The 16,432-nt window shown below is 49.1% G+C and overlaps 1 protein-coding gene across 1 annotated transcript; it reads left to right on the top strand.

Annotated features, from left to right (window-relative positions):
* The first annotated feature begins 915 nt into the window (after window positions 1-915).
* Window positions 916-13,534, top strand: MKS1 (MKS transition zone complex subunit 1). The gene is made up of 18 exons (XM_075169087.1): window positions 916-1,022; window positions 1,097-1,209; window positions 1,283-1,353; window positions 1,717-1,872; window positions 2,304-2,401; window positions 2,609-2,737; window positions 3,057-3,161; window positions 3,574-3,682; window positions 4,581-4,637; window positions 5,547-5,589; window positions 6,111-6,173; window positions 6,970-7,040; window positions 7,730-7,799; window positions 8,923-9,030; window positions 9,598-9,731; window positions 10,494-10,576; window positions 10,659-10,756; window positions 11,259-13,534. The coding sequence occupies exons 1-18, from the start codon at window positions 916-918 to the stop codon at window positions 11,363-11,365; spliced, it is 1,722 nt and encodes a 573-aa protein (XP_075025188.1). The 3' UTR covers window positions 11,366-13,534.
* The last annotated feature ends 2,898 nt before the right edge of the window (window positions 13,535-16,432 follow it).

Genomic DNA, 16,432 nt, shown 5'->3' on the forward strand with positions numbered 1-16,432 from the left:
TCCCAGGGACACCTCTTCGAGCAAAGAGGTTGCATCGTACGGTGCATGTGGATCTCCAGAATGTTTTCACAAGACCCCGCGCAGGAGGAGGCACAGCAGGGAAGGGCTGGGGAATGCAGCAGAGCTGGTGGCACCCGGCGACTGGCAGCAAAATGGCTGCTGAGGTGCGGTGTGTGGGGGACAGGGGCTGCCACCCTGGCCCGCCCGTGGAGGGACAGGCTCATTGCTGCTCGGGAGCGAGGCCCTGGCGTGACAGTGGCGGTGGTCTCCATGAAGACGTCTTTCCCTGGCAGCCAAACAGTCAAACGCTGGGAAAGATAAGGAAAGGGGTAGGCAATAAACCAGAGAAAGGGGCAGGTTCACAGCTGGTTCCTCACAGGTTTTGGCCTGGAGCCCTGTGCGGGGGGTGTTGGGGGCACCACAGCGTGTCCCTTTCCCTCAGCATCGCCACGGGGCTGTTGGGACGGGGGGGCTTTGCTCTGGGGGGCCTCTCGCAGAGGGGTGTGGGAGACCCCCCTCACACAGAGCTCATGGAGGACCCCCCCCAGAGGCCAGGGGGACTCTCATGTGGAGGGACGTGGGAGACCCCCCTCCCCCTCTCGGAGGCCTGGGGACGCTGACACGGAGGGATGTGGGGGACCCCCCTCACATGGACGGATCTGAGAGAACCCCCCTCACGTGGAGGCTGGGCGGCTCCGTGCTGCGGAAGCCGCCCTGGCGCAGACGCCGGGCGCAGCCCCGCGTCCAGCCGGTGCTGCCGCAGCGGGGACCGGAGGTAAAGGGCCACCCGAGGCCGAGCCGGGGGCCACCCGAGGCCGAGCCGGGGCCCCCCCGTGCCCCGCGGCCGCCCAGCGGGGGGAGCGGGCGCCCTCCGGCCGCAGGGGGGCGCTGTGTCTCTCGCGCCGCCCCGTCTCCATGGTGAGGCGCGCGGCGCTGCGGGCCATGGCGGAGCCGCTGTGGAGCGCGGACGCGGGCGGCGCCGTCTACCGCTCCCGCGACCCCGTGCGCAACCTGCGCCTCAGGTGAGCGGCCGCCCCCGGCCCGGCCCGGCCCGGCCCCCGGCCGGCCGTGACGCTCCCTCCCTCCTTTCCCTCAGGGTCCGCATCCAGCGGGTCACGTCGGCCGGGCCCCTCCTGCCGCAGGCCCCGCCGCCCCTCGCCGGCCCGCGCGGCCCCGAGCTCCTGGGCCTGGCCGACCGCGCCGCGACCGGTACGTGGGGCGCCCGGGGGGGGGGGGCGGGCGGGGGCAGCGCCGCCGGAGGTGACCGGGCCCTCTCCCGCAGGTGCCCGGCGGCCCCCGGAGGAAGAGGAGGAGGAGGCCGAGGTAGGGTGGCAGGAGAAGCTCTTCAGCCAGGTGGGTGTGCGGCGGCGGGCCGGGCGGGCCGCGGGGGAGCGGGGGGTGGGCCGGGAGGGGGCTTGGGGGAGTTTCTTCTCCTTGTGCCGCCCGACGGCCCCCCTGCCGCGCATCCCTGGAGGGTCTCCTGTTTCGCGGTGAGCTGCTGTGCCCGAGCCCCTCCAGATGGGCAGCGGCGGGTGGTGTTGGCCACCGCATGCCTGAGCAGTGTCAGAGCTGCTCCGGAGCTCGGGTTGTTTGCTGGGATTCCCAAAGGATCTTGTCTTTCTCTGTGGTGGCTTTGGAAATCTTAGCTGAAAGTGCTCGTGGCTCTGACAATGCTGGTGGAAGGCAGCTTTTGCGCTTTACCTGTGGTGCTCTCAGTTTGAGGTGGATCTGTACCAAAATGAGTCAGCCTGCCAGACTCCCCTGGACCAGCAGTACCATGAGGAGATCCTGAAACTGGAGAAAGCTGGAGGTCGGAAGAACTGTCGCATCTTCACCTACACTGATCATGACCGATTCACCAACCTAGAGGAGGTACCAGCTCTTAGTTACACATAATCTATGTAGCAGTGTCTGTCAAAACCAGGCCTGCTGCAGAGGGAACATTTGTCAGTTCTTGGCCATGCAGAAGCAAGCCAGACATCCTGTGTGCAGGAGAACATACTGCTTCTGCAAAGCAGCTTCACCTGGTGCCCCAGACCTGGGATGAGATCTCCCAGTTTCAGAACGATGGTCAGGGCAGCTTGGAAGGAGTTGGCTTTGTAGCATTGCTCTATAGGTAACTTGTTGGGTGGAGTTTAGCTGTGCTTTGCCACAAGAACAGCGAATGAAATCTACAGTCTTTTAGCAGTTTTTCCTTGCACGTGGGTGCATACATACCTGTTCTCTCCTCCAAGAGTGGAGCTGTGTTTGGGAACGGTGTCCTGTTATAATTAAGCTAGTTCCGGTCTGTTTCTCTCTTCCAGCACTGCCAGAAGGTAACTGACTCAGATCATGAGGTGCCATCGTATCTGGCAGAGAGGATGGCCAATGTGAGGAGGAGAAGACAAGACCATAGGCCAATGTGAGTGCAAACTGGGGCTCGGAGCTTGCTGATGCAGGTTTTCCGGTGCTGGTGCCCCAGCTGCGGAGCAGCCTGGTCCATGGAAGGTGGTGGCTTGAGCTGTGTTGCACTTGGAATCTGGCAATTTGACTCCTTGTTGTGGGGGGTTCAGTGCTGCCTGTGCTGGGCTGCTGAGGTGAGCTGTGACTTGTGCTGTTCTGTTGACAGAGAAGCAAGTTCTCTAAAGTCCAAAATCATCACCTGGGAACCCTCAGAAGAATTTATAAAGAACAATCATGTGATTAACACCCCTGTCCAGACCATGTATATCATGGGAGACTTGGGACCTTATGGGAAGTAAGTAAAATCCTGAAGTGATCTTAATTTCCCAGCAGGAAACCCATCTTCCCTCCTTACTCAAATCTGTTTCTTTCATTAGTTAAGGGGAGAGAATTCCAAGAGCTCAGTAACTTGGGCTGCTATTTCTTTCTGCCACTTTCCTCAGTTGGCAGGTAACTGAGTGTAGCCCTCCCAAACGCTCCTTAAACTAATGTAGGAAAGTGTGGGTGTGTTTGTTCCCTTCTATACCCCCATGTGCCTTTACCAGCTCTGCTGTTCCAGAGCAAGAGAGTATCCGTCTTCTCTGTTTAGACTGTTTCTTGTCGTCTTCCATTAGGCTTGGTCACAGGGAGTATGAACATGTTCTTTGCACAATCAAGGTGGACGGTAATGGGGTAATCACAGTGAAGCCTGATTTTACTGGCACCAAAGGAGCCTACCGGTGAGTGGGACAGGGCTGGTACCTCTTGTGGGACTGATACAGGGGGCTGAAATGGCTGTTTCCTGGTCACCCTTCAGGATCAGCACTTAAATTGAGGGATTTTTTTTTAGTTTTATTCCAGAGATTTCTAAGACAAGATTATTGTGTACTTGTGCTTGGTGTCACTGCATATGTGATGTGTGGGGCTTTGGTGCCAGTCCCTAGGGATACAGGTTATGCATATGCTGGACACAAGCGAGTCTCCCTTTTTGAGTCATTGCTGCTGGCAGGCACTTGGGAGTGAGGAGAGGGCCGTTAGCGCCCTTGTGTTACTGCACAGGCCTGGTGGAGGGGGGACTGCTGGGTCAGGATGGCACAGTGGATGCTGTTGCTGCCTGTGCCTATTCTCTTGCATAATGGGGGAGTTTTGCAGGATCGAGCTGGATGGAGAGAAGCGAGAGGTGTGGAAATACACCATTGAGAATGCGTCTGTCCAAGTGCAGCCAGAGGAGGAGGAACGCGAGCAGCGTGTGTTCAGAGACGTAAGGACCGGCCTCCACTGATCATATTGACTAGTTCTCCTGATTTGACAGGGGGAGCTCAGACCCTCATGTAGATATGTTAGTGCTGTAGACACCCGAAGTTGACAAAATTAATGTCACTGGCAGTGAGTCTCATCTCATGCCCAGCAATTTGAGAACTCCAACAAATACTCCCTGACCGCTTCATTCCTTATTCTAGGTAGAGGCCTTGTTGGTTATTAGGTGTGTTGGCCTCTGATTGCAGTGATCTATGTAGTGAGAACTGACGCAAGAAACCACCTAAATTCATGCCTTTTTAGTGTCACCTGCCAATGGTTTTCATTCCCTTTTGAGCAGTGGGCAAACTCTTTCCTTGGTCTTCCTCTTGCTGCCTCTGTACTTATTGAATGATTTCTTGTTACCCATAATGTCCTAGGATATTTGGATCTCATTTTATGTCTTGATCTTTCTGAATTGCCTTTTTGGCTGTGGCAGTTTTATAAAGGTACTTAATGTTTTAGTTTTTCATTTGTACATTTCCTTACTGTTTTTGTGGTCAAGAAGGAAATCATGATTTCACTACACTGATCTGCCATCTGTTGATTTCATTGGAATAGTTTATGCCTGTGTTTTTAACATGTCATTTAAGATCTGATTTTTCAGAGCTTCTTTTTCCCTTAGATTGGCCTTTGACGAGATCTTCTCTGAAGTTCCATGCAGTGTTAGCAGTTACGCATCTTTGTTCTATTAGATTCTTATATTCTTTATATCTGCTATAACAATTAAAAAACCCCTGTGTGCTAAGCCTGTCAACAGTTTAAATTGGTTTTAAGTTATATCCATTACAATTTTTGCAATAAGTAAAAACATATGTAATCAAAAGGACACTTTTTCTAATCCGCTTGTTCTGTGTTTTCAGCTGTATGGTCGGCACAAGGAATACCTCAGTGGTCTCGTAGGCTCAGAATTTGAAATGGTGAGTACCAGCAGCACTCGGCAGGGACCTGGAGCCCTGCTGCCTTTGGAGACTGTTGACCTGGTTAGCATGGCTGCCGTTTGTACCACAGTCTCCAAAGACTGTCTCATTCTGGGGGTGTGTTGGCAGCTTTTACCTTGTGGCTTCCAATAGAAAATTGGCTCAAAAGGGACAGGCTGCAATGGATATGGGGCCTGCAGAGATCCATCCTGCATCTGTCGGACCAGCAGCAGAGCGTGCTGAACGCTGCAGTCTCTGTGAGACTGCATGTATTGTCTGAAGGCTTTGACTATAACACTTTAAGAAGAAACGGGATCACTGTCTTTTGGGATGGTGATTGCTGTTAACTTCTTGAATGTCAAACACATCTATGTGCCACTTTGTTCAAGTAAACAGCCCCTCCCACCCCCAAACTCATGCACAGTTTCCCTTCTCACTGAATTACCTAGACTGCAATCTTTTTTACTCAAATCTTGTTTGCCAAAGTGTGGAAGTTGTTGTACTTTCGTGTTCTTCGATAGAGTGTCTCAGCTTGTCCTATGCTTCCCCCTGCTCCCCCCACCTTGGGCAAGTGCAGGAACACTACAGGAGAAACAGGGCTGTGATTTCTGCAAGTGACTTCTCACTACATTTTATATACATCTTGAAGTCTGTAAGAGACTGATTTACAGAATAGCAAACTCCTGCAATCTAGGAATTTGGTGTCTCTAGAGAGCCTCTCTCCAGAGGGACTGTTCACTTCTAGAAAGTGATGTGAGAAGTCATGACTCCTACCTGGCCAGCAGAGTGAATTATTCATGTACAAACATCTGGGAAATATCTGTGTGAGACCCTGTTGGGAGGGGATTGTATGAGGTTCCACCAGTGGTCATTGAGCTCTTTATCTTGTTTATCTGCTTGTTCTTACAGACTCTTCCTGGTACACTGCGGCTTTTTGTGAATGGAGAAATAGGTGAATCCTTATTATAAACAGTAACTATAGGGGCAAATCTGGGTCTGCTGGGATGGCTGAGGCTATAAAGGGTCCAAGGATTCTTGGATCACAGGCCGGTCCAGAGTAGGTGATTCTTCCCTAGAATCCTTTACTCCCTCCTTCTCCTCCCCTGTTTTTGCGGCCTAACTCCTTCAGTGGCGTTTATAGGTTGAAGGTTACAAATACTGCAGCTGCTCTAGGAAGACATACAGATCTGAAAAAGGAGAGCAGATTGGGAAGTTAATAGAGATTATAGCAAAGAAAGCAATTAAATGTGTGACCTCCCTAATCTAGTTAGTGATATGGGACAGGGCTAGTCTAGAGAAGGAATCTTCTCTGAGGGTCGTATTCTGTTACTTTGAAGACCCTGGCTTTGCCCAGCTTCCAGCAGTAACTGGTTGTCCCTGAGATTATTGGTGTTGGCTCTCCCAAAAGTCTACAGTGAGTACTGGAGGAGTTTGTGTGGAAACAAGCAGCTGAAGTTCATTCTCTCTTCTCAGTTTCAGCTCAAGGCTATGAGTATGACAACCTCTATGTACATTTCTTCCTGGAGCTGCCTAACCGTAAGTATTCACGTTTCCAGCCATATTACAGCAGTTTAAGGAATGAAGCATACTTTGGCTCGTCCATTTAGGTCAGCTCTGCTGAAAGTCAGTAAAAGTTAGTGTCGGGGCTGGCATCTAGTCAGAGGTCTTCAGAGCTAAAATTGCAGAACTCAGTTGTTCGAACTAAACTCATGTCTGGGAGAAAGTAGCATCTTCCCCTCGTCTCTTCCAAATCAGGCTGGGACATAGAGGTCCATTGGCTTCTCAACCAGTGGTGATGGTGTCCAGCAGTTTACCCAAAGTTTATTCCTTATACTGCAGAGAAAAGCCTTCATGTCTTCTCCATCTCAGCAGTGACCTTGTCTGATTTCAGTGCTTACCATCATGTTCTCGTGTTTTGTGCTGACACTAGCATCTTAAATTTTGACTGATATATAAGGTTCCCAGCACTAACATCCACATCCTGCTGCATGTTTAATTCCGCTGAAGCTGTGGCTCTGGCTCCCCTCTCTGGTTATACCCTGATGTTTGTCTGAAGAAGTACCGCTTTTGCTACTCAGTACATATAGATGAGGTTCTACTTTTCTCTTAAGACAGAGTTGGTGCTTTTCATTGACAGTTCAGGGTGTTCTGGGGAGCAGCCATTGCCTAGAACAAGACGGGGTGGGACACACCTAGGGAAATTCAGTGTGGGTGATGTTATCTGTTATCCCAGTCATCTGGGACTGACAGTTTTCGTTTGAGCTGCTCTGGTTGGTGAGTCCACGCTCTCACCCAAAGCATTCACCACTGTGCTCATGTTCTCTTCTCCCAGAGTGGTCAAGCCCCGCATTTCAGCAGCTGTCAGGAGTGACCCAGACCTGTGCCACCAAGACAGTGGGCTGGGTAAGGACGCTTTCAGACCTGCAGAGCAGTTTGAACAGGCATTCTCTGAAGCGGAACATGTGGAACAAGCTACAGATATATTCAGCATAGGTCCTGACGAGAGCTCCTTTCAAGGACAGAGCGTGTTTGGGATTCTCCTCATTCTAGTTATACTTGCCATTTTCAGGGTGCCACTGTGTCCAAATAAAACTGCTTCAAAGCAGTTTCTGGAACCTCATTTTTTTCTTCCTTCTGGCTGATTGATTGCCTTTGGAGCTTTGATTTTTGTGTTCTCAAATGCTCAGAGTTAACGAAGCGTTGTTCTGGCTTGCCTGGGGCACACAGTCTCTAAATTGATTTCTCAAAATGAACCCCTCCTCCTATCTGGGAAGTTGGTTCCATTGCTGTCTCCAGCTCTTCTCTTACAAAATTTGAATTTTATCAACTTTTTAATGTCTTTTATGTGAGCTAGTTTGCATATTACAAAACTAATTATCATACAGCATTTCGGTAATACCATTATTTGACGTATTTTGCAAGTCCATCATGCAGTCAGATGTTTGTTAGTGTGATGTGATTGATCTTGTTTGGGGATCATTACCTCTTTTCCACCAGTAGTTCTTTTCTCCCTGCTTTCTGTGCCCCCTGCAAATGCTAGTGATGAATTCTCTTGTCCAGGAATCTGATTCTCTGTCCTGTTCCTTTTCTAGGATAACGTGGCATACTTCTGCTACCCCTTCACTTTGGAGATGTTTTTCACCCAAGGAGACGAATCAGAAGGTGTGTTTCCTTGTTGCTCTGAAATGTGAAACTCTGAAATCTTTTGATCACTGTGTAAGCATCATGCTGTCTGGCACGTTGGCCCCTCGCCAAGATGAAAGGACAGATTTAAACAAAGGGAAATGTTGCTCATTCAGCAAATATTCACCCTGTCACCACACAACCTCTGGACACATGCTATATTTGCCCTGCCCAGCAATGCATTAGCATTTGTATGGATTCATTGATGTTGCTCTGCTTTCAGGCTGTAGTCAGCTTTATCCGGTTGCAAAACTACTTGGATCTTAGCTTGTCTGTCTCAAAATGCCTGACATGCAGGTCCGTGTTGCCATGCCTGGTGTACTGCATAAAACCCTGGGACTCTGCAGCAGAAGAAACAGGCAGCTTTGTTGTACACAACTAAAACTCTGAGTCTTATGTTTGTAGACGGACTCAGTGACCTGTATAATCTTTGTATAGTTTATGTCACTTTGAAACTTCCAGCTCTCTTTTAAGCTGGGCTTCTCTGCTGCCTGTTCCTGTTGCTTCACTACGCTACTGCTGCTTCCTCACCAACCCCATTGCTCTTTGGATTGCAATTGCTAGGGACAGCTTTGTGGCATGCCTTGCCACTTGAATCCAATGTACGCATTGGATTTGAGTATTCAACCAACACTAATGAATTTGAGTATTCAACCATCACTAATGAATTTTCATCATAAACACAATGAGTTTGTTTCACCGTGGAGAAAAGAAATGCTTGGAGACCTGTAGGAGAGTCCAAGTTAATAATCCCCCAATAACGGTGGGAAAAGTCAGAGATAAAAAGGTTCCCCTGTTTGGCATCAGATCATTCACAAAAAATTATCTTGTCTGCTCAAAGATAGTTGAGGAACCAGTTTGGACTTGCTCTCAAAACAATGAATTTTCCCGAATTTTTAACATCTTATCAGTAATTCTGTTTTCATCCTCAAATCTGAGGGTTCAGCTTTTACAAGGGAAAATAATCACCTATACATTTAGGTTAGTCATTGTAGAAGAAGTATAGAAGGGACTTCCTACTAGTGGAATTAGGCATTCAGCATTTTTTTTTCTCTGTAATATTCTCCCTCACAAAGCTGTGATCTGCTCCCCTTCCTTGCAGACAGTCTCCCTCAGTGGCCTGTTCTCTACTTTGAGGTCCTGTCCCTGGATTTCTGGCAGAGGTATCGTGTTGAAGGATATGGTTCTTTGGTGCTGCCAGCATCTCCAGGTGAAACATACTCGGGGCATTATGTTAATTGTCTGGGAGAATGAGTTGAGTGGTTCTCTTGGGAATGGATTCAGCTGGTCCTGGGGAGGCTTTGCCTTTGCATACTGAAGGGGATAGTTAGCTGTCTGTGGGGCAGCAAAGAAGGATTTGATGCATCCTGCACTGTTCTTCCTTGTTGTTTAGATGCATCATGCGTTGCTGTCCTTGCTCCTTCAGTGGTTCTGTCACAAGATTTTGTGTGATAAAGCTCTGGGGTGATGCTGCATATCCATCTTTACAATAGTAGTATAGCCCTCTCTGTCCCACGTGGAATCTGAGGGTCACAGCTATTCTGACACCCACATATAGTAAGGAGTTGTTCCTCATGGGCAGGGGGTACTTCCAGCGCTGCTGTGAGACTGTATGGGGCTGACTCATTGGGAAAATGTTATAGAGATACCGTGCAGTGTTTCCATTTCCAACCTACTGTGGTTTGGGTCAGCAGGTATCCATCTACCGCGTTGTCCTCTGTGACTTTGAATGGATTGTTGGTCATAGCTGCTAAGCTGTCCTGTTGTCCTGGGTCAGGTCTCCACGTGCTCACCATCCCTACCTGGCGCCCTGTGGAGCTGGGGACAGTCGCTGAGCTGAGGAGATTTTTCATTGGTGGATCTCCTGAGCTGGAGGACATAACCTACATCAGGATACCATCAACCTTCAAGGTGGGCTTAGCTGCAGGGCATTGCTCTTGCTGGGAGATGGTAGATTATGTTCTTGGCTTCAGACGTCTGTGGACAGCCTGGACCAGATTTGAACAAGGATGAACTGATGGTCCTGTCCCTCTGACTAAAGAAATGTTTCCTCTGTGAGACTTGTAATCATGAACAGAGGAACGGCAAACGCTGAGGCAGAGCTCTTTCGACTTCTGAGGTGTTTGCCGCTTAGAGAAGTGGGTGAACGTGGACAAAAGCCTTGACTTACCCATGCCTGTGCTGGTCCTGTCCGAAAAGTGTCTGTCAGGTCAGCATTTGTTACCAGCTATAAACTTCTTCCTGTGTTTTTGTAAGGAATTTGGGCTGTACTGTGCCTGGAACAGTTTCCCGAATCAAGAAGCCGATGGGTGTGAGGCAGGCAGAAATTTCACATTCTAAAGAAAGCTTTCACATTCTAAAGAGGTGCTTGCTGGTGTAATAAGCAAGTTGATCTTAGTAGCAGCTTTGTGTGGGAAGGAGCCCTGATGCAGTTGTTTAAATCTTCCTCCAGCACTGCACTATCAGCTTGCTAGTGTTTTGGTCCTGCCCTCAGCACAGCCTGGAACTGTCTGCCCTTCTTTCTGACCTCACTTTCTGTGTGCAGCAGGGAAGGGAGAGACTCTGTGCCCACAGGAGTGCATGCTCCTGGTGGGATATGCTTGTTTTCACTAGGGTCAGCCTGCTGCAGCAGGTTGCAGGCTGCAGTTACTCTAACTTGTGCCGTCTTTGCAGGGAGAGCGTCTGAGCCGCTTTGGTTTTCGCACAGAGACAACAGGGAGCGTCACGTTCAGGCTTTACTGCCTGCAGCAGTCTAAGTAAGTGCAGCAAAGTGAGTACGAGCTCCATCTTGTGTGCTGTGTTTTGGCAGCCCTGAACTCCTACTGTACTTCTGTGCAGAGCCTTTCTGGAAACCAGTGCCCTGAGGCAGCGCATGCAGAGTGTACTGGACCGGCTTGGAGGCTTCAGCCAGCAGAGCTCTGTCTACAACGTTTTGGGTAGGGCTTTCAGTGTCATTCTCCCTGGTGAGCCTTTGGCTCACTTTTGCCCCCTTTTTACAGAGTGGGCAGGATATTTCAGGAGAATCCATTACTGTGGGGATAATTGCCCCCCCCATGAGCTCTCTGAGTCCATAGCAGAGGTTAAATGTTCTGATCTGAGCTGGAAACTTCAGGAAGCATCAGCTTTCAGCAGGCAGGAGGGATAACCACTCTGTGAGGGCAAAGCCTAGGCTGGGCTGCCCAGTCTTGCATGGCACTGAGCGTCGCTTGTGGCGCTGATGCAGAGGCTCTGCCTCTGATTCCGTTATGCACAGAGCAAAGACAGTGCTAGAAATAGGTGAAGAGAGCAGCAAGAACTAGGTGCTTTGTTGGTGGAACTTAGTAATAGGAAGTGGGACTCCTGCTCCGGCAGAGATGATGTTCACTGGACAGACTCATCCCTCCCCTTCCCTGAGGCTGTCTGATGCATTCTGGCTTGCTGTCACCTGCTGTGTTGTAGAGGCTTTCCAGAGGGCACGGCGCCGGATGCAGGAAGCACGCGAGAGCCTTCCTCAAGACCTCATCAGCACCTCTGCCTCCACTGTGCACCAGTCTCAGGAACCATGATCGACCACCTCCACTGCCTGGGAGCACTCGGCATCTTCTCTCCGACACGAGCTCCCGTTGTTCAGCAGGAGTCTCCATGCTGGTGCCTGGAAGCTTTTGAACCTGGCCCTTTGTCATTTTCCCTGGATGGGGGAAGGAGTCTGTAACGCATCCAAACCCAGAATCTTTGCATTTCCACAGGTTCCTGTGGAAGGAGCCCCATTTTTTCAAGGCATTTTGTTACCAGGCCCTAACAATACAGTTAATTGTTCACATTTCTGCTGAGCAGACTGAAATACTGACCTGTGAACCCTTTAACACCTTTTCAGGAATTAAATAGTAAATGATTAGAAAAATTTCAAGTCTACATGACTTGGTAAATTTAGTTTTCTTCTTAAAGAAGAGCATGATGTTGAAGGTCAAGGCATGAATGCTGTTTGAGATTTAATGAGTAGATAATTTCTTGAGAAGTGCTGATAATCGTTGTCAGCATCTGTAGCTATAGGTCAGTCAATAGTAAAATGAAACTGTCCACCTGTGCCTTAAGAATGATTCATTCCTAGAGAGAGCTCTCTGCCACCAGTAATACACAAAATCAAAGCAAGGGAATGACGTTTGACAGATTGAGAACTGGAGAAAAAGGTTACATTCTGTATTTCCTTGTATGTGCCCATTACATTTCTGGCCCTGTAGTGATGAGCAGGAGGATTCTTTGTTCAAGAATACAACTGAAAACATGCATTCCCCTTAGTTGATAGCAGAACTTTGGCTGGACTGGACGGTTTGCAGACAACGAGAGCAGATTATAACATTTACTCAGCAGCTGAACTTTGAACTGTTCAAGCTGTTCATTTGAGCTATGGTTCATTGTTCCACCTCTGATTGCAGTACACTGCATTGCTTCCTGGGGAACCGTGTGTGTACCCAGTTTTTACCCAGTTTCTTCTGTTCTTTTCTCAGACTCTTTTTGGTTTTTTTTCTTCCCTGTTCTTGTTCCTGTCTCAAGTTCACAGGAGCGAGGCTACCTGCAGACTGACAGTGCTGTGTTGACTTGTGCTCAAGTCGCTTTTCCATGTGTTCTCCACCTCTGCTCCCAAAACAAGAGATAGGAAGAAAAATCTCAGGTTGAGATCATGCAGGCCTGAATGTGTCTGTAAAGTTAGAATTCACAGGGAGAATATGAAATAGGAATTGGCCTTCCTCCTCTTGCGCTGCACGTTCCTCCTTCACAGGGAACATGAGACTCACGGTTGCAGCCGTGTGTGTGATTTTTAGAACCATCCCCCTCTTCCCTGGTGCTCTGTTGTCTTCCTCACTCCCTTTTTTGCTATTTTGATCTTGTCCCAGCCTTCACTGGGAAAACCAAAATCCCGGGTTTGTTCCTCTACCTTTGTTGTAATTCCTAGATCTGTCCGGCAGCTTGAATGTGTCTGGCAATTTCAATTATAAAAGAGGATTTTTGCTCACCTTCATTGCCTGCTACCCCTCCTTTTTGATGGAAGAGGCTGCCAGCATGTATTAGATAGCGTGGCCTGTAAGCAGAGCAGAGTGTCCTTGGCCTAGAGCTGCATGATGTGTCTTGTGCATGAGTCAGGTCTCCACTTGCGCTTTTGATGTGATGGCTGTGAAGGCAAACGCCCCGTTCTGGAGTAGCAGAATTGACGTGTGTGCGCTGTCATGGTCTTTAATGATACAGTCACGTTTCACAGAGATTGACCCACCCAGTACCCAGGATGAAAAGTGTTCAGTGAGTATGTAGTGCTCGCTCTCTCTTTTTTTTTAACATAATTCACGTCATGGCCCTGTATGTTTATTGCGTGCTATCTAAGCCATACTTAATTTCCTTCTGGGTGTTTCTGTTGTGCTTATCACTAATAGCTGAATTGCATGTCTCTGAAGCCTTTTTCAGGATTGAGTTACAAGGTTAAGAGAATATTCTTTTTATCCATAAAGTAACAAAACACCTTTCTGATTGAGATGATGCCAAAGGCAGATCCTGTTAGAGGGTGGACTCTTCTGATTAGAAGATCAGGTTCCTGACTCATCCTCGTTGCTCAGCACATTTATAGGATTTGGTGTATTGAGTGTTAAGGTTACACAGAGATGCAGTAAGGTTCACATAATGATGCTAGTTTTGCTAGTCAAAACTCTGAATAGTGTAAGATGTTACAGCAACTCAAGAGAGCAAAATTTTAAAATAAAAAATTATTATAACCAAAGAAGCAATTCTTCCAAAATAAGACATTGTTAACAGTTTTTCACCTTTGTGCTTGCAGCCTCCTTGGCCTGACAGGACAAAGTGGTGCTCATAAAAGATGTTTTGGAGAAAGCCTTCAGCAAATGTTCTTTGAATATGCCCTTTTATAAATTAAACTAGCAGATTTCCATATACGTGTACATGTATGAAAAGGTCATTGATCTTTTAATCAAAACTGGCATTTGGTGCAGGGCTTGTGCTCTGAGCTTGCCAAGGAGCCCAGACAGCTGGAATGGGGGTCGTGCATCCACGAGGTATGCACAGATGAAATAGCAGATGGCCCACGGGGACAGGCAGAAGGGGAGGCCAGTGATCTCCCTGGAGCCGTGAGGATTTCCCCTGTACAGAAGTGTCCCTGCTGTTTGCACCGGAGCGGTGTCTTTGCAGTGAAACTCAGCGGGAGAAGGGAGAGGAAGGGTCCGTTGTGGGTGCACAAGAGCTTGGGGTGGGAGGGCACCAGTTGGGACGGGGTGCCTGGCAGGCTGTGAACTGAAGGTGGAGGGAGGCTGGAGGGCAGGAGGAGCCTGCAGCAGGCGCAGGCGAGGCAGTGCTGCAGACTCTTGGGGGTACCAGAGTGGGTCTAGCAGTGAGGCTCGGAGGTCTGTGCTGTCCCCGGTGCATGGCCGGCAGCCCCCCAGCTCTGGCTACTCAGCTGCAGCAATGTCGCTGGTTTCTTCCTTCAGGGCAGACTGGAGCTGTGATGGTTTTTTGAGTGCCAGCTGAACTTCCAGCTGCACGGGCATATGCTGAGGCTGAATCCTGCAACCTTACCAGTAATGTGGTCTGGATGGGGGCAGGAGCCAGCTGAAAGTCCCTAGGGGCCTTCTGGGCGTCTCATTAAATAAACTATGCAAACAAAGGGTAATTGCAGAAACGTTGGCTTGGTGGACGAAAAGGCTGTGGGCAGTTGGCAGAGCTTGCATGATGCAAATCAGCAGCCATTAGAAATTCCAGTGTAAATGTAACAGGAAAAGAAAACCTAGAAATGAGTCATTCATGTGACTGGGGGAACAGCTTTCCACCAAAGAAGTCAGACCCCAGGAATGAGTTTTGCTCTCAACTGGGGAAGATTTGGGCTGTGATAACTTCAAACTAGAGCCTTGTCGGCAAACCTCAAACACCCCTTTGGCTTGGTCCCATTCCAGTGCTTGTGATGGGCCAGGGACACAGCGCTGTGACTGCCGGGGACATTCTGGCCTGGGAGGGTGGGCTGTGCTGCCCACCTTCCATACTGCTGTCCCGGCAGCCCGAGAATGCGCACCGAGGAGGTGTGTTTGGGAAGGACGTTGGGCTGCGTGCGAAGCGGAGCTGCCAGCTCTGGGGGAGAAGGAGCTGCAGCAGGCGTGTGTCCTACAGAGATTTGTCTTGTTGCTGCATGGTGCGTGGGGAGGGAGAGGTGTATTTTATCTGCACTGTGGGGTTTAAATGGTCATTATTAAACAACTACTGGAGGCTGCATGTTGGCTCAATATATTTTTATTTTAGCCACTGGGTTGGAGTATCAGAGGAAAGCTCTCTGCAGGCCTTCTCCTGGCAGTGAAGTGGAGGAGAGGGCTGCTTTGCCTTTCACCCCCAGCTGCCTTTTTATTATGCTTATTGTCTTCTCAAGGTGCAGCCTGTGTTCTCTAGAGCTAATGTCAATATTTCAATGCAAGGCAGGGTACAGCTGACCCCAGCAAAATCACACTTCATCGGATCAGTCAAAAAATAAGTGTCTCTGTGCCCCTTTTCCTGCATTGAAATCACTGCTTTGGTTAAAGTGAACCCTAATGCCATGTAGACTGGAGGTACTTCCCTTTCTCTCTCATCTGTCAAGATCCTTTTCTAGAGTAACACAAAAACTCAGAAAGGACTGATAGACTCAGACTTCTCTATGATTTATTCACAAGTTCTTAAAAAAATATATCTGACTTTCAAAACAGTTGGGAGAATTTTTCCAATGTGTGAAAGAGAAAATTGTCTTGGAGGTGTGCGATTCCGAGTTGTTTCGAGCTTTCCAGATCTGAGAGTGAGAGGATCGGTCCTTTGGGCAGGTGGGAAAGATGGATTTCCAGTGACTTAATCCAGCCTTAGAAAGCCAGAAAGGTCAAGCTGGATATCAAGATCTAGTCCACTGCTTTCCTTCAGGCAACATCACCTTGACTTAATCAAAGCCTGAGAGATGTTTGTTCAACCTATTCTTTACATGAAGATGGAGACTACAGATCATCCCTTCCAGATGTTTGGAGTTTTTTTTGCTGTAGCAAATTTTCTTGTACAGAGCAATTGACGGTGGCAGCTTGTGCATGAGCTGAGCAAAGCCTGTTGTCAGGCGACTGTTGGAGGTGTGAGGAGGAGGAAGCGTGTGATTCCTGCCAGGTGGTTATTGTTTCTCTGGGGGGTTCCTGTCCCACACTGCCAGTGCCTGTAATATCTTGTTCTCTACTGCTGGTCTCCTTGTGAGCACTATGATGCTCTTTTACAGCTCTGGAGATGGCATTGGGAGTCTGAGAGGTCAGACAAGCTGTAGACCCAAGTGAATGGCCACTTTTCCTGCTGCTGCTGGAAACTCTGAGCCCAGCTTGCTTCTCAACGCTTTGCTTGCAATGTCCAACATTTTCCACCGCAGTTGTGCTTGCAAGGGCTGGACTCCCTCCCTTTTCCCCTCGGTCACCTCTCCTTCTCCATCCTTTCCCCTCTCCTGTCCCATTTTGACTTTTTCTTCTTTGTGTGCATGTCACACACAGATCTCTGTATGCGTATAGATCTGTGTGTTTATTCCTTTCTGTAGTTTAATCCTGGATGTAGTTTTGGCCCTGCTTTCTCTTTGCACCCGCCTATGCCCCTTGCCC

The sequence above is a fragment of the Calonectris borealis genome, chromosome 19 (genome assembly GCF_964195595.1).
Source record: "Calonectris borealis chromosome 19, bCalBor7.hap1.2, whole genome shotgun sequence".
Classification (NCBI taxonomy): domain Eukaryota; kingdom Metazoa; phylum Chordata; class Aves; order Procellariiformes; family Procellariidae; genus Calonectris; species Calonectris borealis.